Source organism: Budorcas taxicolor, chromosome 24 (assembly GCF_023091745.1).
Source record: "Budorcas taxicolor isolate Tak-1 chromosome 24, Takin1.1, whole genome shotgun sequence".
Taxonomy (NCBI): domain Eukaryota; kingdom Metazoa; phylum Chordata; class Mammalia; order Artiodactyla; family Bovidae; genus Budorcas; species Budorcas taxicolor.
The window spans coordinates 30,333,012-30,351,418 of NC_068933.1; the positions used below are offsets into that span (position 1 = coordinate 30,333,012).

Sequence of the window (18,407 nt, forward strand, 5' to 3'; positions counted from 1 at the left end):
ATGGGCTGTTTTCCATCTTCTTAGTAGACAGTGGAATGAGATGGGGCTGTTTCAGAGCCAAGTACACGCATCAGAGGGACTGAGGGATCGAAGGAGATGCTGGTCTGTTAAAGGAAGTTCTTGAATAAGAGGTGGTTGCTTCTCGTGGGGAGTTTGATTTTTTTTCTCTTGTCCCAAATTGAGTAAGATCCCAAGCTACTCGTCAAGCTGTATTAGAATAGTTCTTTGGAGCTTTATCTGTGCAAGCTAACTCAGTAGAATCATTCTCTGGGTTAATTCCCAATCATGAAACTGCTCAGTGTAGAAAGCCAGGCCTGGAATAGACATGGCACTGGGCTAGAACAGTCCAGGGAAATGGGCACAGAGATTAGGGTGGAAACAGTTCACCACAATCCAGCCACTAGCCTCTTAACTACTTTTGTGTGGTTTGAAAATATTACAGGAGGAAGAGGGATTCTCCTTTTTTCCCTTGAATCTAGTTATTTAGTTATCTGAGTATCCTGCTACAGAGAACTTTCAAAGACTGAACATCCAGTTGTGGTGATGTGTTTAGCCTCAGAGAACCGTGTGAAACCCTCCCCATGCACCCATACCCAGGTGCATCTGAGAACTGGTTTGCAGCAAAAACCATGGCAGGATGGTATTGATGGCCTTCCTGGAAGTCTGATGATAATCAGAAGATGAAAGGCAAGGGGACAGCTGTTAGGTACTGGCTGCAGCTGGCATGGTGCTGAACGTTAAGTACTACTCTAGAACCCTTTTGTAAAGAACAAGTTAGGACTTAAGCTAGAGCCCTTTTGTTAATACTCTGTATCATCTTAGGGAAAAACTCAAATGGGCTTTTTGGTCAACCCGATAATTTTCAGCCTTTTTCTCTCTGTTCCCTCATTTCCTCTATATCTCTCTTCTCTGAACAGTGAAGCATATACTTCAGTTAGTTTGAAAATTCCCTAACTTTTATTCTCCCAACAGGATTAGACCTGCTAAGAGTAACTAGTGTTTCCTATCTGATAAATAAGGGGATTATAGCAATAACTGCTGTCAGCATTTTTCTCATTTAAACAAATAAAGGTGACAAATGATGAAGTTCTGTGCGGCTCTGTTGTGTTTAGTACATGCGGAGCAATTACTCATCCGCTGCCAACATTCGTCTCTCTACAACTAAACCATCCGCAGCGTAGAAAGCTTATTAGCATTTCAGTTCCATAGTCATATTTTTATCTTCTGTAAGACTCTCCTCCATAACAAAGGCTGATGGTTATAATTTGCACAATAATTTAAAGGGTTGGACTTTTCCGTGCCTATTAGAGTTGCACAAGTTATCAGGTACCATCCTCGTCTTATTTATGACATGCCAGCTTCCATTTGCCTGGGATTTTTGTTCCCCTGTAGCACTTCCTCTGAACAAGTTAGCTGCCACCTCTTGAGATGGAGAAGTAGATGCTGATTCTACAACAGCATTGGAGGAACTTCAGTGCGGGGGGCTGGGGGGGTGGGTAAAGGAGTCCTGAAATAGAGCTGCTTTAAATGAATGTTTCTCAGATGTGATTTCTCATGTATATATGTAAATTCACACATTTATACATGTATGCGTATACATTTATTAGTGCATGTACACACTGTGCTCAGTCGTGTCTGACTCTTTGTGACCCTATGGACTGTGTACCGCTAAGCTCCTCTGTCCATGGGATTTCCCAGACAAGAATACTGCAGTGGGTTGCCATTTCCTCCTCCAGGGGATCTTCTGGACCCGGGGATCAAACCCTCATCTCTTTTATGTCTCCTGCATCAGCAGATGGATTCTTTACCTTTGCGCCACCTGTGTGTGCTGTGCCTAGTTGCTCAGTCCTGTCCGGCTCTCTGCAGCCCCATGGACTGTCAGGCTCCTCTGAGGGCTGCCAGGCTCCTCTGTCCATGGGGATTCTCCAGGCAAGAATACTGGAATGGGTTGCCGCTGTCTCCTCCAGGCGATCTTCCCAAGCCAGAAATCAAACCCAGGTCTCCCTCATCAGAGGCAGATTCTTTACCATCTGAGCCGCCAGGGAAGCCCACACCACCTGGGAAGCACTTTATTAATGCATACACACACACACACACACACACACTATACCACTCAAAAAACAATAGTGAAGGTTTATGAGAGTGAATATACTCTCCCTGGTGGTTCAGACGGTAAAGTGTCTGCCTATAATGCAGGAGACCTGGGTTCAGTACCTGGGTTGGGAAGATCTCATGGAGAAGGCAGTGGCAACCCACTCCAGTATTCTTGCCTGGAAAATCCCATAGATGGAGGAGCCTGATAGGCTATAGTCCATGGGGTCGCAGAGTCAGACACAACTGAGCCACTTCACTTCACTTCACTTCATGAGAATATACACTATTTAATTTTTTATTTTTATGAAATTTTTTTGTTATGGTGGAGAAGAGTATAATGGAGACAAACTGCAATTTCCCAAGGGTTTTCCTGGAGGGTATAGTTGACAAGGCTAAATATTTCATGTTAGAAGAAAAAGGCCTGGTATGGAGAGCACACTATACTTTGTGGGAGAGGGGAGGTTACCCAATTCACTTGTGGCCTTCTTTTTTAATTTGAATACAGTTGTTTTACAGTGTTGTTAGTTTCTGCTGTATGATAAGTGAGTCAGCCCTAAGTAGACATGTATCCCCTCTCTCTCGGGCCTCCTGCCCTTCAAAGGTCCTCGTAGAGATCCCACGTGTAAATGTGAAGGTGCTACTCTCTTGATTCAGACCGCCCTCGCCTCACCCGCTGTGTTCACATGGCCATTCTTTATATCTTTGTCTCTATTCCTGCTTTGAATTGCGTTCATTGGTACCATTTTTTCTAGGTTTCATATATTTGCATTCATATACAGTTATTTGTTTTTCTCTTTCTGACTTACTTCACTCCATAGGACGGACTCTAGGTCCATCCATGTCTGCACAAATAACTCTCTTTCATTCCTTATACTGGCTGAGTAATATTCCACTGTATGTATGCACCACATCTTTATCCATTCATCTGTCATCAGACATTTAGATTGTTCCCACGTCCTAACCGTTATAAACAGTCCTGCAGTGAACGCTGGGGGTACATGTGTCCTTTTGAATTCTAGGTTCCTCAGGGTATTTCCCCATTTGTGCCAGTAGGATTGCTGACTCATATGGTGGTTTTATTTTTAGTTTTCCTACAGGGGATGCTTTCACAAGGCTAAAGGCCTCATGTTAGGAAAAAAGAAAAAAGCCTAAGCCAGAGAGATGCTATACTATTTTTGGGGGGGGAGGGGGTGGTGTGTAGATTGCAAAGTTACTTATAGCTTTTAAAGAAGCCTGACACCCGATGCTACCTTCCAAAGCATACTGTGTTTGGAAATGGTTGGTTGATAGTCATTCCACTTCTCCAAACCCACGGGGGAGCCTCTTTGAAGGACTTGAAACCAAGGCACTGTAATGCTGAAATCATGACTTCAGCATTCCCCTTTCAGCTGTGGTTAGTCTGAATGAGAGGTTGCAAGCCTTCCTGACATGTATGGGGTGAGATCAATTATGACCTTCACTGTGGGGGTCTGTGGCCGACTGTCTGCTTTCCAAAGCAAATGTATAGCTGTCCATGTGTAGTAACTGTGTTTTTCAAGGTTTAGTATTTGATTCTCTGACATCTCAGGGTCTCGCTGACCTTCAAGGGAATGTCTTACCAAGGGATAGCTCATTCCTAGAGATACAAACGACTCACCTGTAAGCACGTCCTTCATAAGCAAACCAACAGATACAGAGCTTTACCCCCAATATTCCTTTTATTAAACTCTTATTCTCCTGCCCTAACCTGGGACCAGGTACCAGACAAGTAGCAACAGCCATTCTCTCCCAGAGTCCACTAACAGGAAGCAAACTCACCAACTCTAAATCTTTTTACCTTGCCTCTCCAGTTCTTCCCAAGGAAACTGCAATAAAGTCTCTTAACCCTGTCTGCCAACCCCTCTGCCTCCTGACAGACCCTGGTGCTTCCCCATGTAGCCCTGGGTGATGTGCCTCCTGTTTCTAGGCATCTGTGAGTGTAAACTTACTCCGTGTCTCGAGTGTCTTCCTCTGTCTCATTAAAACAGGCCCCAGGTACCCTTTAAGCACCACAATGCCTAGGTTAACTCATAGCATGTTTTAAGGTTTGGATAGGAAATTGTCTGCTTTATAAACATGACCTTGAACCATTTTGAGATGGTGTTTATCTTCATTTGCAACCTAGAGGAAGCTGATGGGTTTAGATATTCTTAAAAGATAGAGAAACTAAAAATAAGTGTGTATATAATACACACAGAAATATATATATGTGTATATACTTTGGGCTTCGCAGGTGACACAGTGGTAAAGAATCTGCCTGCCAATCCAGGAGACACAAGAGACACAGGTTCATCAGTGGGTTGTGAAGATCCCCTGGAGAAGGGAATGGTAACTCATTCCAGTATTCTTGCCTGGGAAATCCCATGGACAGAGAAGCCTGGCAGGCTAAAGTCTGTGGTGTTGCAAAGAGTCAGACATGACTAAGCACACCACACAATGATGATATATAATTTGTGTATGTGTGTATTTCTCTCTCTCTCTCTCTCCATATATATATGTATATATATGTGTGTGTGTGTGTGCCTTCCCTGGTAGCTCAGTTGGTAAAAAATCCAGACATTTCTCCAAAGAAGACATACAGATGGCTAACAAACACATGAAAAGATGCTCAACATCACTCATTATCAGAGAAATGCAAATCAAAACCACAATGAGGTACAATTTCATGCCAGTCAGAATGGCTGCTATCCAAAAGTCTACAAGCAATAAATGCTGGAGAGGGTGTGGAGAAAAGGGAACCCTCTTACACTGTTGGTGGGAATGCAAACTAGTCCAGAGGAGAACAGTGTGGAGAGTCCTTAAAAAACTGGAAAGAGAACTGCCTTATGACCCAGCAATCCCACTGCTGGGCATACACACCGAGGAAACCAGAATTGAAAGAGACACGTGTACCCCAGTGTTCACTGCAGCACTGTTTATAATAGCCAGGACATGGAAGCAACCTAGATGTTCATCGGCAGATGAATGGATAAGAAAGCTGTAGTATATATACACAATGGAATATTACTCAGCCATTAAAAAGAATACATTTGAATCAGTTCTAATGAGGTGGATGACTGGAGCCGATTATACAGAGTGAAGTAAGCCAGAAAGAAAAACACCGATACAGTATACTAATGCATATATATGGAATTTATTTTTTACTGAAAATCTTTTTTTAATATAAATTTATTTATTTTAATTGGAGGTTAATTTCTTTACAATATTGTATTGGTTTTGCCATACATCAACATGAATTCGCCACAGGTATACATGTGTTCCCCATCCTGAACCCCCATATATATGGAATTTAGAAGGTAAGAATAACCCTGTATGTAAGACAGCAAAAGAGACACAGATGTGTAGAACAGTCTTTTGGACTCTGTGGGAGAGGGCGACGGTGGGATGATACGGAAGAATGGCATTGAAACATGTATAATATCATATGTGAAACAAATCACCAGTCCAGGTTTGATGCATGATACAGGATGCTTGGGGCTGGTGCACTGGGATGACCCAGAGGGATTAGATGGGCAGGGAGGTGGGAGGGGGTTCAGCATGGGGAACATATGTACACCCGTGGCAGGTTCATGTCAATGTGTGGCAAAACCAATAAAATATTGTAAAGTAAAATACATAAATTAATTAATTTTTAAAAAAGAATCTGCCTGCAGTGCAGAAGACTCCAGTTCAATTCCTGGGTCGGAAAGATCCACTGGAGAAGGGATAAGGTACCCACTCCAGTATTCTGGGGCTTCCCTTGTGTCTCAGTTGGTAAAGAATCTGACTAAAATGTGGGAGACCTGGGTATATAAATTCCTTTTTAGCATGAACAGATTTTTGACTTATTGAATGCTTCTTCAGTGAGAGCTGATTGCCAAATGTCTTCTCTCTAAGTCTCCTCATTTGATGACAGGGAAAGTCAGGCATATCAATTACCCCACCTCACACCTGGATACACGGATTTAACGACAGAATGATCTCTGTTCATTTCCAAGGCAAACCATTCAGTATCACGGTAATCCAAGTCTATGCCCCAACCAGTAACACTGAAGAAGCTGAAGTTGAACGGTTCTATGAAGACCTACAAGACCTTTTAGAACTAACACCCAAAAAAGATGTCTTTTCATTATAGGGGACTGGAATGCAAAAGTAGGAAGTCAAGAAACACCTGGAGTAACAGGCAAATTTGGCCTTGGAGTATGGAATGAAGCAGGGCAAAGGCTAATAGAGTTTTGCCAAGAGAACACACTGGTCAGAGCAAACACCCTCTTCCAACAACACAAGAGAAGACTCTACACATGGACATCACCAGATGGTCAACACCGAAATCATATTGATTATATTCTTTGCAGCCGAAGATGCAGAAGCTCTATACAGCCAGCGAAAACAAGACCGGGAGCTGACTGTGGCTCAGATCATGAGCTCCTTATTGCCAAATTCAGACTTAAATTGAAGAAAGTGGGGAAAACCACTAGTCTATTCAGGTATGACCTAAATCAAATCCCTTGTGATTATACAGTGGAAGTGAGAAATAGATTTAAGGGACTAGATCTGATAGAGTGCCTCATGAACTATGGATGGAGGTTCATGACATTATACAGGAGACAGGGATCAAGACCATCCCCATGGAAAAGAAATGCCAAAAAAGCAATATGGCTGTCTGGGGAGACCATACAAATAGCTATGAAAAGAAGAGAAGCAAAAAGCAAAGGAGAAAAGGAAAGATATACTCATCTGAATGCAGAGTTCCAAAGAATAGCAAGGAGAGATAAGAAAGCCTTCCTCAGCGATCAATGCAAAGAAACAGAGGAAAACAACAGAATGGGAAAGACTAGAGATGTCCTCAAGAAAATTAGAGATACCAAGGGAACATTTCATGCAAAGACGGTCTCGATAAAGGACAGAAATGGTCTGGACCTAACAGAAGCAGAAGATATTAAGAAGAGGTGGCAAGAATACACAGAACTGTACAAAAAAGATCTTCACGACCAAGATAATCATGATGGTGTGATCACTCACCTAGAGTCAGACATCCTGGAATGTGAAGTCAAGTGGGCCTTAGAAAGCATCACAACGAACAAAGCTAGTTGAGGTGATGGCATCCCAGTGGAGCTATTTCAAATTCTGAAAGATGATGCTGTGAAAGTGCTGCACTCAATATGCCAGCAAATTTGGAAAACTCAGCAGTGGCCACAGGACTGGAAAAGGTCAGTTTTCATTCCAATTCCAAAGAAAGGCAATGCAAAAGAATGCTCAAACTACCACACAATTACACTCATCTCACATGCTAGCAAAGTAATCCTCAAAATTCTCCAAGCACGGCTTTAGCAATACGTGAACCGTAAACTTCCAGATGTTCAAGCTGGTTTTAGAAAAGGCAAAGGAACCAGAGATCAAATTGCCAACATCTGCTGGATCATGGAAAAAGCAAGAGAGTTCCAGAAAAACATCTATTTCTGCTTTCTTGACTGTGCCAAAGCCTTTGACTGTGTGGATCACAATAAACTGTGGAAAATTGTGAAAGAGATGGGAATACCAGGCCACCTGACCTGCCTCTTGAAAAACTTGTATGTAGGTCAGGAAGCAACAGTTAGAACTGGACATGGAACAACAGACTGGTTCTAAATAGGAAAAGGAGTACGTCAAGGCTATATATTGTCACCCTGCTTATTTAGCTTATATGCAGAGTACATCATGAGAAACGCTGGACTGGAAGAAGCACAAGTTGGAATCAAGATTGCTGGGAGAAATATCAATAACCTCAGATATGCAGATGACACCACCCTTATGGCAGAAAGTGAAGATGAACTAAAAAGCCTCTTGATGAAAATGAAAGAGGAGAGTGAAAAAGTTGGCTAGAAGCTCAACATTCAGAAAACAAAGATCATGCCATCACTTCATGGGAAATAGATGGGGAAACAGTGTCAGACTTTATTTTTGGGGCTCCAAAATCACTGCAGATGGTGACTGCAGCCATGAAATTAAAAGACACTTACTCCTTAGAAGGAAAGTTATGACCAACCTAGATAGCATATTAAAAGCGGAGACATTACTTTGCCAACAAAGGTCCATCTAGTCAAGGCTATGATTTTTCCAGTGGTCATGTATGGATGTGAGAGTTGGACTGTGAAGAAAGCTGAGCGCTGAAGAATTGATGCTTTTGAACTGTGGTGTTGGAGAAGACTCTTGAGAGTCCCTTGGACTGCAAGGAGATCCAACCCATACATTCTAAAGGAGGTCAGTCCTGGGTGTTCTTTGGAAGGAATGATGCTAAAGCTGAAGCTCCAGCACTTTGGCCACCTCATGTGAAGAGTTGACTCATTGGAAGGCTCTGATGCTGGGAGGGATTGGGGGCAGGAGATGAAGGGGACAACAGAGGATGAGATGGCTGGATGGCATCACGGACTCGATGGACATGAGTTTGAGTGAACTCCGGGAGCTGGTGATGGACAGAGAGGCCGGGCATGCTGCGATTCATGGCATCAAAAAGGGTCGGACACGACTGAACTGAACTGAAAGTGTTGTTGGAGTACAGTAGCATGTTTAATACATCATTTCATTTTCTTTAGAAACATACTGAACTCAAGTCTTCAGAGTTGTTCTGAAGAGATGCTAAAGATTTAGATTCTTTATCACTAGAAACCGCGTAATTTTATATATAACTTTATAATACTAAATACAAATTATCTCATTGAGAATGTAGTTTGTATATTTCTTTAGAGTTCAGGAAAGGGAAAACCAACTAAAGGGGCACTTTGCACATTTAGAGCAAACAGAGAAGGAAAGTGAGAAGCTAATTTTGAGAACTAGACTCTTGGCATCCATTTTATGAAAGGGATCCACCTACAAGTAATAAATTACTTAAATCATCTTTCAATGTATGCAATGTTAGTTATTAGAAAACAAAGTAAAATCAAGCTAATTTCTAAATATTTTCATGGATGTTCCTTTTGCTTAAGAAAAACTTCGCTATCAGTTTCAGTAACTTTTTTCTTGGTATAGTCTAGAAAAACTTACAAAGGCAAGTCTCTTATTCATAGATATATTGTAGAAAGCTTATCAGTTGGTGATGGACAGGGAGGCCTGGCGTGCTGTGATTCATGGGGTCGCAAAGAGTCGGACACGACTGAGTGACTGGACTGAACTAAACTCTTCCATTGCACAGCTCAAAGTAGAACCTCGATCATTTGCCTCAAATCACAACCAGGAAATATAAAACAAGTCCTCTTCTCTGCAGCCTTGTTCATTATTTTTGTTTATTCAGCCTAACTTTCAAATCCCCAGTACAAACGGCAGACTCCAGTATGCTTTCTGCCCTCACAGACTCTTCTGTAATCTTACTTGCTCTCTCAGTCTCTTCACCTGCTAGCTCTGCCTTCTCCTTGCCCTGGTCTGTTCATTCCCACTTCTTTTATTTAAGTGCAAATTAAAGAAAAGCAGTGGCAGCAGTAACAATCGAAATCCCTCTAAGGCTTCTTTCCTGTTCGATGTAGGAGATGGCTTTCTGGACTTAAATCTCTGATAAGGTAAAAGGTGTGCTTCTGTGCCCTGTGCAAACAAAATGTGAATGATCAACTGTCCTCAAGATGATTTTCTATGTATGGTACCTCCCAGAACCTCAAAAAGTCTCACTCAAATTGTGTACATGCTGATTGGTGGGACCCTAAAGCACTCTCATCACGCACTATAAATCGCATGTCATTGGTTGAGTGGAAGGCAGAGTTTCCCCAGACTGACTAGTTCACCTCCATTCTTGTTCTTTAAATCCTACCAGCACCCAGGGAATAATCAAATTCCACCTCCTCCACCAAGGGTCTCTGGCTCCTTTAGACTAACTGTTGTCAGGGTTCTGTCCCCTGAATTCCTTTTGAGCATAAAGGAAAAAGCCTAGTTATGCACCCAAAGTTTCTTTAAATATACCATGCATCAGTCTTATTTCCATAATTAAGTGTAAGTACCTGAAATACGAGGACTGAGCTGAATTTATTGTGTGTGGATCACAATAAACTGTGGAAAATTCTGGAAGAGATGGGAATACCAGACCACCTAACTTGCCTCTTGAGAAATCTGTATGCAGGTCAGGAAGCAACACTTAGAACTGGACATGGAACAACAGACTGGTTCCAAATAGGAAAAGGAGTACGTCAAGGCTGTATATTGTCACCCGGCTTATTTAACTTCTATTCAGAGTACATCTTGAGAAATGCTGGGCTGGAGGAAACACAAGCTGGACTCAAGATTGCCAGGAGAAATATCAATAACCTCAGATATGCAGATGACACCACCCTTATGGTGAAAGTGAGGAGGAGCTAAAAAGCCTCTTGATGAAAGTGAAAGAAGAGAGCGAAAAAGTTGGCTTAAAGCTCAGCATTCAGAAAACGAAGATCATGGCATCTGGTCCCATCACTTCATGGGAAATAGATGGGGAAACAGTAGAAACAGTGTCAGACTTTATTTTGGGGGGCTCCAAAATCACTGCAGATGGTGACTGCAGCCATGAAATTAAAAGACGCTTACTCTTGGAAGAAAAGTTATGACCAACCTAGATAGTATATTCAAAAGCAGAGACATTCCTTTACCGACTAAAGTCCATCTAATCAAGGCTATGGTTTTTCCTGTGGTCATGTATGGATGTGAGAGTTGGACTGTGAAGGAGGCTGTGCACCGAAGAATTGATGCGTTTGAACTGTGGTGTTGGAGAAGACTCTTCAGAGTCCCTTGGACTGCAAGGAGATCCAACTAGTCCATTCTGAAGGAGATCAGCCCTGGGATTTCTTTGGAAGGAATGATGCTAAAGCTGAAGCTCCAGTACTTTGGCCACCTCATGTGAAGAGTTGACTCATTGGAAAAGACTCTGATGCTGGGAGAGATTGGGGGCAGGAGGAGAAGGGGACAACAGAGGATGAGATGGCTGGATGGCATCACGGACTCGATGGACATGAGTCTGAGTGAACTCCGGGAAATGGTGATGGACAGGGAGGCCTGGCGTGCTGCGATTCATGGGGTCGCAAAGACTCTGACATGACTGAGCGACTGAACTGAACTGATCTGAGCCGAATTTGAGTGAGGGGCCTGTGCAGAGTCCCGGTTTGGGTCAAATCCTGGATCTTCCATTTACAGACTGTGATTGCAGACAAATGACTCTTAGGTCTGTTCTCTGGTCTGCAACGTGAGGCTGCAGCAGCCTCAGCTCTGTCAGTGCACTGCAGAAACATAAACAGTGAACAGATGAAAGGCTTATAGTGATGCTGGGCACTTAGGTGGGATGCAGTAAGCTTTTTTTTTTTCCTCCCATGCAGCCTACACCAGGGCAGAGCACAGGCTTTCCACATGCCTCTGGCTGCGGAGAGCATGCTGACTCTAAAGGCTGCTCTCCTGCTCATAATGGTTTACCTGATGCTAGTGAAGAAGGTGTCCTTTTCCCCTAAGCACTTCATGCAAGGAGGCTGTCCTCTCCCCCAAAAAGAAAGGCTGATAGTCCTTGAATAGAGGTTTGGAAGAAATTCACACTCCCCAATAAGATGCACCAGGCAAACGTTTTGACTATTAGATGGAGAATACAAAGATACAGTAATGAAAAAAATGACAAGGTCAAGGTCTTAGTTTATCCCTTTTCCTAAATGTAGTCTTCACCCCTTTTCCTATAAAAGCTTCTCTTTTTATTTGCCTCCTCATTCCATTGCACCAAGAACCTTGCTTCCTGGGTTCTCAAGCATTCAAGATCAACTTATTTCAGCTTGTCTGCATCCCTTGTGCTGTCTGGAGTTTCTGGCTTTTCCTTCGTTTCCTGGACTCTTCACCATGCATAACGTCTGTCCCCTCCTGATTCTACGCTGCATGGCTACAGTGACCCTCTCCTGCCAAACCCAGAGGTGGGGGCATTTAGAACTGCCTGGAACTGTGTTCTGGGGCTGGCTTGTTGAGGTCTCTTTAGTCTCTAGAATCCCAGCAATTAATTCGGGGCTACATTCTTCATGGTAGATTTTACATCAAGAAAGAGCGGAAAGGGGAGAATAACTTGGGAGAGTGGGATTGATATTTGCATACTCCTGTATATAAAATAGGTAACTAGTCAGAACCTACTATATAGTACAGGGAACTCTATTCAATACTCTGTAATGATCTATGTGGGAATAGAATCTAAAAACGAGTGGATGTATGTATATGTATAACTGATTCACTTTGCTGTGCTCCTGAAACTAACACAACATTGTAAGTCAACCATACGCTATTAAAAAAATAATAAGAATGTTTATAAGAGCTGGGGAAAAAAAAGAAAGCATGGTGTCAAGGGAGTGTGAAAACGATTCTATTGTATGGGATCCGCATTGGTTAATATTTTTACACTTGTTCTTTCAGCCTACTCAGCTGTTGGAATTTAATTAGCAGTAATATATTATTGTCAAAGTAATTAAAACCTCGCCTTGATTAAAAGCAGAATGGTTTTAATTAACAGGAAGAGGTTGGGCTGGCCTTAACTTTCTCTGTGAGGAATACACCGGCCTCAGTGGACTGGCTCTGTCTCCTCTGCAGGCTTGAAGGTCCGGGAGGTGTTTATCAACGTCACCAGGCAGCAGGTGGAGGACTTCCATGGGCCCGAGGACTACTGGTGCCAGTGTGTGGCGTGGAGCCACCTGGGGACCTCCAAGAGCAGGAAGGCCTCCGTGCGCATTGCCTGTGAGTATATTCAGGGTGACCCTCTTGTCCTGTAGCGGCACAGACTAGCCTTTCATAGAGGGGCTTAGGACAGGCCAGCTGCTGCTACAGTGGGGAAATGAGGGGACGGCAAGAAACCATCAGAATTCTTTCCACCTCTAATCAGTCCTCTCTTTTAAAATTGTGTTTTTAATGTTTGAGAATTCCCTCTGGAAGACAATCAGCAAATGAGCTGGGCTCAGAGATTCTGCCTAGGTTGTCAAAATGCAGGTGCCTCCACAATACCAGGAGAAATGGTTTCCACCCAAAAAAAGAAAAGAGAAAAACCCACGCAAATGGACTCTGCTCTTCATCGTCAGTGACACAGTTCAGGGGGCATTGATGGGAAATGTTGAGCAGTGACTGTTTACTGTACTTTGCCAGCAAATCTGCAAAAATAAGACATTAAAGATTAAGGAAGTTTTATGGCCTCCTGTTAAACCTCTTTCCTCTGAATCTTAAAACATGGAAATGGGTTTTAAAACTGCATTTGTTTGACCCAAGTAGGACTGACAAAAAGGCTCTTGAGGAAAAAAAAAAAAAGAAAGATTGCCTTTCAGAAGAGCCTAACGCTTCTTCATCACGTTTTAGCATCAGTGTTTTTATCATCTCAAACATGTTTAGAAATACACAGCTTCCTCTCTCTTCCTTAAATGTCTTCATCCCTTCCACCCCAATGAGTCCGCATGATATCTCCTGTGCCAAGGAGTGTAAAAGCCCACGCCACAGCCCCTCGAAAGAGGAGGCCAGAGATGGTTACTGTTGTTGTTATTGTATTAATACCTTTTCGAATGCTGCTTTTGAGAGTGCCGTGAAGAATATAGGTCAAGGGCCATTTATCTAAGGACTCAAGGAGTTCTTCGTAACAAATGTGGATGGTTTGGGTCTTGAGAATAAGAATAAATTGTGCGTTGCAGAGACATTTCTGTTTCTGGGGAAATGAAATCTCCCTCTTAGCACAGGCCCATCACCTTCACTGTCCTCACACTTTGGGAAGCTCTCGGCTGCATGTTGACTGGGCCCTTGGAGGCCGAGGAGGAGGTCATCTTGTAAGCTGTGCTCTTTGGTGTAAGAGCTGTGGGAGACGTTTTCCCTGTACCTGTGGTTGTTTCAGCCCACAAATAACTTTATGACTGGTCAGCTGAGACAGGGAGTGTTTGATTTTATTCTTCCTTACGACGCCCAGCTCTGCGCTCCTAGTTTGGTCTCGGTCAGCCTCACCAAGGTATTTGACCCTAGTCAGGGTGAAGCAGATTATCCTTTAGGGCCCAAAGAGAGGAGAAGCAAAACCGCGTAGGGAATTTCAACACAAGTTCCCGCCATTTCCTTTGTCTTTTCCATATCACCTGCCCCCTTCTTTTTACTACTACCTCTTGAGACCCACATGTATGATATCCTGTATATAGCATCTCATGAATCTGTCCATCTCCAAACTCTGTCACCTCCATACTTGCTCATTCATTCCTGGCAATTACATGCCTGCTAGAAACCTCCAAAGGTTCCCCCCCTCCTTAGAAAATTTGGCAGAGAATGGCTCAAACCCATCTTTTGTTAACTTCCACAACCTTTGTATACACTGTACTCCGTCCTTCTAAGCACATTAACCTTCTGCGCATCACCCTCACTTCTCAGACATGGGCCTTTGCTCCGAGCATTTCCTGTTTCAAGAATGTGTATCCTGGTGGCTGAGAACCCAGATACTGGGGTCCTGTTGGTTTCCAGTTACTAAATCCACTGCTTAGTGTTGCGATGGGGGCCAATTGATTCTTCTCTCTGCATCTAATGTTATGATAAAAGGGTGCTGACTTTGTAGAGTTGTTACAAGAGTTATTGATAACTATAGTATCTGAAATCATACCTCACACAGAGTTAACTCTTATCAATCATCAGTTATTATGACATATTTGCTCCTCTGTGTCTCCAGCATCATTAGCCAGTGTGTTAATACTTAACCTAATTGAACTGAGTTACATTTCTGGTGCCTTAGTAATTTTTCTGTGGGTTATGGCTATGTAGACTCTAAAACTTGATTTGAGGCCACCCCAAAGTATCCAGTTCTCGAAAGTGGGATAGGATTTAAGAATGTTTAAAAAATGGAAAACACTTTTCTTTTCACTGCCTACTTTTTAGAGTCAGCTGATACTTTTGGGATAATAATCTTGCAAATCTCTCTAGGGATTAAAAAATCATTTGGTCGTTCTTGTACAGGATATGCACACGTGACTATAATAAAGATGTGATTTTTAGTAAAAAAGAAAATCTTTAAAGCCCATGTTATGCAGTTAGCTTAATATAATCTCTAATATTTAAACATGTTTTTAATCTCTTCCTATGTAGCAAGTGACAGATTCTTTCATTTACTTGAAATTATTTATGCAAGTCAAGACATGATTTATCATTAAATATTGCATTTGACTTGGGAACCAGTGTACATTAAAATGTAAATGAAACTTAACTATGTTTAATGGCATCAAAAGTGGAGGGAAAAACTGCCTTTAGGACCTTGCTTAGAATTCTTTTGATTTACTTGCAGAAGGGTTAAAAAAAATTTAAAAAGACAGTTCTTATTTTTTTTATAACTTTCATGTTTTGTTGAAATAAGGGATTTCTGCCTGCTATTTGCAAGCATTTCCCAGCAAATAACATATTGCACATGAGGATAGTTTTTATTCCCAATAAATGCAAAACCAAATTTGATATAATTGTCACTATATTTCTTCTTTTTTAAGATTGGTTTTTAAAGTGCTAAAGGCCTCTTCATGTGCTCAATAAAGATTTTGATATATGAATGTAGCTTATGAATTTGATGACAGTTGTCTTGAGGGGACTTTGCAAAATTAGGATCATTTTTGTATGATTGATTAAACAATTGCAGTTCAACATCAGAGCTTCTTATACTTCCTGCATTTAACCAATGTTCCATTAAAAATTTAGCAGTTTCAAAACTGCAGTGGGCAAAACCTTCGTGGCATCTGAGCCATTCACCTGAGAGATGTCTTGTCATGATCGTGTTAGCTTATCTCTACAAAAATACCAGGAAGCTTGCTGGCATGCTATCACTTAGAGATCATCTGATTTTCAAGGGAAAAAATACAGACACTATTATTTTATTCCTGTCACTTATATTTTCTTTGAAATGGTCCCACCTGGGAATCAGTTAACTATGCAGATTTCTGGCTTCTAACCCAGACCTGAGGAAGGACCAGGGAAGCTGTGTTTATATGAGGTTATCCAAGTGATTCTATGATTGTATAACCTTGGGACAGTGTACCCAGGAACAGGGCTTCTCAAACTTTCAACATGCATGCAAATCAGCTGATTTCCTGTTAAAATGTAGATGATTCAGTTAAGACGATTCAGTATGTCCAGACCTTGCCATTTCTATGCCATTCTCTATGTCCAGAGATTCTGCCATTTCTAAGAGTTCCCAGATCATGCCGATACTGCCAGTTGGTCTGTGGACCCTACTTTGGGTGGGAAGGCCCTAAAACCTAGAACACCTTAGGAAGCACTGTTTAGGAAGTAGTTGGCACTTAATAACTGAGAAAATGACATTCAGAAAAAGGTTAGATGGCATGACCACAGGTCTTCCAGCAGATAGATAGAAGACATGGAACCAGATCTTAAATCCATCCATTCATCCTTCTGAGTGTTCTTGCTACTAAACCCAGTTGCTTGCGTTCTTCTGTTAAATGGGAATTTGAGAACCATCATACAGAAAAACAAGTTCATGTGCGTTGAAGTGTTTTCTTGAGGGAAGCAGTGATTGCTTTCTTTCTCTGTTTCTGAATAATTGAGTTCTTCCATATGGTCAAATTTTACACACACAAACACAGGTATATATCATGCATAAACACACCTGTATATAATATATATGTGTATATATATACGCATGTGGGCTTATCTGTGGCTCAGTTATAAACAATCTGCCAACCATGCTGGAGACGCAGGTTCAATTGTTAGGTCAGGAAGATCCCCTGGAGAAGGAAATGGCAACCCACTCCAGTATTTTTGCCTGGGAAATCCTGTGGGCAGAGGAGCCTGGCAGCCTACAATCCATGCGGCCATGAAGAGTCCAACATGACTGAGCAGTTTAATAACAATATATGCACACATGTAATCTATATGTAGGTTTCCCTGGTGGCTCAGATGGCAAAGAATCTGCCTAGAGTGCAAGAGGCCCGGGTTTGATCCCTAGGTCAGGAAGACAACCCATGCCAGTATTCTTGCCTAGAGAATTCCATGGACAGATGAGCCTGGTGGGCTACAGTCCATGGAGTTTCGAAGAGTCAGACACAACTGAACAACTAACACACACAATACGTATATGTAATATATATATTTATACTTTATATATATTATATATAAATGCATTTATATATATGTATATGTGTATATAGTTACATAAAATCATGAGCTATTCCTTAGTGGCCAAAAAGATTGGTACAGATTTTGTTTTAGTAGCTGAAGTGCCCATCGTCTTAAACCATTGCATTTTCCTTCATTATTCCACCCCATGCCAGAGAGATGCTGGCTGCCCATCCAGCTGCCTAGGGCTGGAAGTAGCTGAAGCTCCATTTCAAAGTGTTTTTCTAAAGGTAAATAAATAAATACAACCCAGCCACATTCTCCCCACCAAGTTGGCAGAAGTCCGTCTTCAGGGAGCATCTCCCACGGGCCTGCTCTCGTTTGTCTGACTCAGTCGAGCTGGAGGTAGTCGGACGGCGGTGGCGTCTGTTACTTCTGCTGCTGGATGATTGTCAAAACGAGGAATATTCAATTATTCATAGTTGTTTATTTTCATGGGGGAACATTTGGCTGCTTAGCCGTTGCTCTTCCTTCCCGTTCCTCTTCTTCATCTGCTTACAACATGTTTGGCGTCTGTCATTAACCCTTTGGTCAGGCAAACTCGTCTTGACACCCGAAACTTCTTCTGCCGTATGGGAATTGAGGGTTGAGAGAAACATTGGCCTGTTCCAGTCACATAGCAAGTTGGCAGCTTGAGATAAACTGAAGCAGGAACCCACTGTTGATTATTTTTTAAAAGAGGAATCTATAAAATATGGATCCTGAATATAACTTTAATAGCTTATTGGAGTCACTCTTCCTAAAATATCTATGCAGTTGTGCCAAGAATGAGTGAAAAACTTAGAGAATCTCTTTTAAAAGCTGTGAAACTCCCTACCTCATTTCACAGCTCCATAGCAAGAACAGTATTAGTTTTTATTTGCTTTGGTGGGAGAGGGTGTTATCTTCTTAAAAAAAATCATTTTTTTTTCACATATTTAGTTTTGGTTGGGCTGGGTCTTCATTGCTGCACATGGGCTTTCTCTAGTTTCAGCAAAAAGGGGCTACTCTTGTTGCAGGGCGTGGTCTCAAGGGTGCACAGGCTTCAGTAGGTGAGGTTGGCGGGCTCAGTAGTTGTGGCACATGGCCTTGGTTACCCAATGGCATGGGGGATCTTCCTGGACCAGGAATCAAACCCGTGTTCCCTGCATTGGCAGACAGATTCTTAACCACTGGACTGCCAAGGAGGTCCAAGACGGTGATTTTCAAAACTTAGAGGAGATACCCAGTTAAACCTGTTAGGAATCTTGGCTTCGTGGCTTTGATGAAAA

At 42.2% G+C, this 18,407-nt stretch overlaps 1 protein-coding gene across 1 annotated transcript in view; it reads left to right on the top strand.

The window, feature by feature from the left end:
• Window positions 1-18,407, top strand: part of UNC5D (unc-5 netrin receptor D) — a 622,629-nt gene that overhangs the window by 360,046 nt on the left and 244,176 nt on the right. The window contains exon 3 of the mRNA XM_052661338.1: window positions 12,628-12,771. Coding sequence (XP_052517298.1) covers window positions 12,628-12,771 — 144 coding nt within the window. The remainder of the gene's footprint in view (window positions 1-12,627; window positions 12,772-18,407) is intronic.